At 32.1% G+C, this 3,406-nt stretch overlaps 1 protein-coding gene across 1 annotated transcript; it reads left to right on the top strand.

The window, feature by feature from the left end:
* The first annotated feature begins 366 nt into the window (after positions 1-366).
* LOC134230811 (rho-related GTP-binding protein RhoQ-like) lies at positions 367-1,496 on the top strand. The gene is made up of 2 exons (XM_062712662.1): positions 367-631; positions 744-1,496. Exons 1-2 carry the CDS (start codon positions 434-436, stop codon positions 1,101-1,103), a joined length of 558 nt encoding a protein of 185 aa, XP_062568646.1. The 5' UTR covers positions 367-433; the 3' UTR covers positions 1,104-1,496.
* Positions 1,497-3,406: the final 1,910 nt, after the last annotated feature.

The raw sequence follows: 3,406 nt of genomic DNA, 5'->3' as shown, positions 1-3,406 counted from the left end.
GTGTATCGTACACATTTGAACCTAGTTGACACATTTTTCTTTCTTTGTAGACTTCAAATGCAGTAGAAGGACATTTAATAATTAAACCACATGTTATTCCGCAGCTTCAAGAATATCAAAACTTGATATTTCAATCTAAGATGTTTCATTTTATAAAAGCTTAGTATGTGGTTTGCAATCGTACCTGAATGCACTATTAATCTGACAATGCCCTTTCATACATGTATCGTATGACTACAGGTAATATCGAAAAGGTTTAGATGTAAGGTTCAGTTAAATACACTTCATGCTCTGAAGACAAGGAACTATTATGCGTTTTACGTCACAGCAGTAATTGATATAAATAGGGCTGCCGCCAAGGACGCTTATCATTTTGTGAGATTTCCTTCGACTAATTGTTAAATTTTATTTAATCTGCAATTCGTCTTTAAACATGGTCGTTTCAATGCAGAAATCTATGCAGTGTACTGTAGTGGGTGATGGATTTGTTGGAAAATCCTGCATGGTGCAGAAAATGGCGAGTGGTCAGTTTCATAAGGAATACATTGCCACTTTGAAAGACCACTACAAAACAAGCATATCTATCAACGGTGACCGTTTTGATATCAACATCACCGATATTGCTGGAGAGGTGAGCAAATTTTCAGTTTGAATTAAAATATAATAGAATCGAATTTTTTTAATTCTTATTTTTGTTTTTTTGACAGCAGAAGTAAATAAAGCATTTTTTTTTCTTTTTGTAGCATGAAGACCTATCTTCTCTGAAAATACCCGACATCTACATTGTATGCTTTAGTTTGGTTGACAGAGATTCACTGGATAGTGTAGAAGACTTTTGGATACCTAAAATTGAAGCACTGGAAAAGAACATTCCAGTAATTCTTGTAGGAACGCAGATGGATCTGAGAAAGTCCATGAAAAAAGGACACGTCAAGACTGAAGAAGGTCAGAAAATGGCTAAGAAACTGGGAGTCGATTATTATGTTGAATGTTCAGCGAAAGAAAACAATGGAATCCTTGAAATTTTTCAAAAGGCTCTGCTGGCTAAAGTGAGAAATGACAAGAGGAAATTAAATTTAATCAAGCGAATGCTGAACAGATGAACAACAGGGGACTCTTTTTCTTGAGAAAGTGAACCGTGTTTCACTGTTGGTAAAGCAAAACTTTTGCAGAACCAAAAATGCCGAGATGTTCAGAAAGTGGTTGCAAACCTGTATATTTTCTCATGATTGATAAGGAAAAGTATTGAGAGAGAAATACTCTTGTTCTTCATGCCGAATGCTTGTGAAAATTCAGCGAGCTGAAGATAAGACTTGTTTCTATGTCATTGTATGGTTTTTGCAGAAACCTTCAGAATCAAGAATTATATATATGTAACGAAAGACTTGACAGTATTTGAACTTCACGTGGAAGCTGCATATTTAGCAATTATCAGATTTTAAATGTTCTGTTATGAATATGTTACATCGAACTAGCAAAAATAAAGATTGAGGTAATGTGACTTGGTTTTAGATTGTTTGTTTGAGAACACAGAAGTTTGTTCTACGCATGTTTGCTTCATTACAAATTTAACGTGAAGAATCAGAACAAAAATGATAACGTTAAATCCTTTACTGCTGTGAAGAAATATATATACCTTAGGTTTACATTACAATCTAGTATAAGTTTGCCACAGTCGAAAAATGCTCAAGGTTACCTTATGCTATAAAACTTACATACCCATGTAGATGTAAGTGGCGTGTGTCATTATCCTTGAAACCCGATTATCGAATGCATTTTGTCAAATTACTATATTACTTTACAAATAAACTTACCTAGAAGCACCAAAAAAAGGACTCAAGCGTCTCTTATTTAAGAAACACATTGCTGATCAGGTGCCTCTTAAATTGTCCGTTTATAGTATTTAAAGATCTTTTGCACATAAATTAAAACTTGTGAATAGATTTGATGAATTTTCAAAAGCCCCTACTACAATGTACATGTACACATGCCTTTAAACATTCCTTACATGATTTTGAGATAAAATCTGCAAGATGATAAATTTAGATATACACACTGTTAGTAGAATAAAAGGCTTTACAGAATCCCTTTATTAATTCCTGGTATCTCTCCTTGACTTTTGGGCGTTATCGATGTTTGCAAGCTTCAGCAAAATAAGTTCTGCACTTTTGGCTTTTCGTGTCAGAGCGACCTTCTGTCTACGTAAGAGGCACCTGTCAAAGGTATATGCTGTTCTGTGACGGGTACCTGTTTTTTATACCCCTCTTTGTTTCATGAATTTTGTGTACTTTAACTTTATGGATATCTCAACAGAATCTGTTTACCGGTGTTTCAAATTACAGACTGAAGGATTCTTTACATTTCAGTAAGAATAAGCAATGAAACAAAGTCGCTGTTGTTCCTCTACCTCTGGGGAATATTCTTGTAAGGTACGTGTATAACTGTGCACTTTGTAAGGGAGAAGTGTTGACTTAAACATTTTTTTCTGTCAATTTCAATGTATAAACGTATTATATAAAACTTGAAACAGCCAAGAAAGGGATACACGTTGCATTATTGCCAATTTTGAAGTTTTATAGAGGAATGCGAAGCGCATCCAATACTAGTATTTCCATAAATATGAAACTTGCTTTAGTCAGTAGATACCAGATTCCAATAATAAACATTACATACATGTGTAGAAAAATAATGAATTGTTTCAGACCGCGTTATGTATTTTGAATTACTGATCAATTTCACACTAGTATGGTGAATCAAATAGTTATTTAAAAATAAATCACTATTAGTTATGCTTTCCAGCATTGTCGCAAATTGAGTATATGAAGATAAATACAATTTTCCCAGCAAAAGTATTTCATTTTTATAAAAGCTGCATACCATCGAAGTAAAGCAAGGGAACTGAAAGATTTCTATTAAGAATGCACATACTTTATTTTCATATGTTTGTATTTCTTCCCAGGTAGCATATATTTCAATTCCAAATTTATTACTTTACGTGTATCTTTTGAAATGTTAAATAATAATTGTCAAGATGGTGATAGTTCTAAATTAATTTAAATTATAGCCTAGCAAAATTTACAAAGCATTAGTCTCTTCTGATAATATTTTTCATTTATGTATTATAATCTTCTTAATTCAATCAAGAACATGAAAAATTGCAAGAATTTTTTTTACATATCATATATTATAATATTCTTAATGCAGAAATATAAATCAAACTAATTGCTTGATTTTTCTAGTACATTTCCAAAATTAACGTTGACAATGTATGTAAAATGTGAAAAATTAAGTTAATAAGATTGATAAGCCTGAAGAAAAAGGTAAAAATTGTTTTATGGGCATGTGGTGGCATTATTAACATTATTATTTTCATAAAAAATATCTTACTCAGAAATTGGAAATTTAA

The sequence above is a fragment of the Saccostrea cucullata genome, unplaced genomic scaffold (genome assembly GCF_032062105.1).
Source record: "Saccostrea cucullata isolate Sc308-1 unplaced genomic scaffold, CSIRO_AGI_Scuc_v1 ctg73, whole genome shotgun sequence".
NCBI lineage: Eukaryota > Metazoa > Mollusca > Bivalvia > Ostreida > Ostreidae > Saccostrea > Saccostrea cuccullata.
The sequence above is the reverse complement of the archived record's forward strand: the minus strand, read 5'-3'. Positions and strand labels throughout refer to the sequence as shown.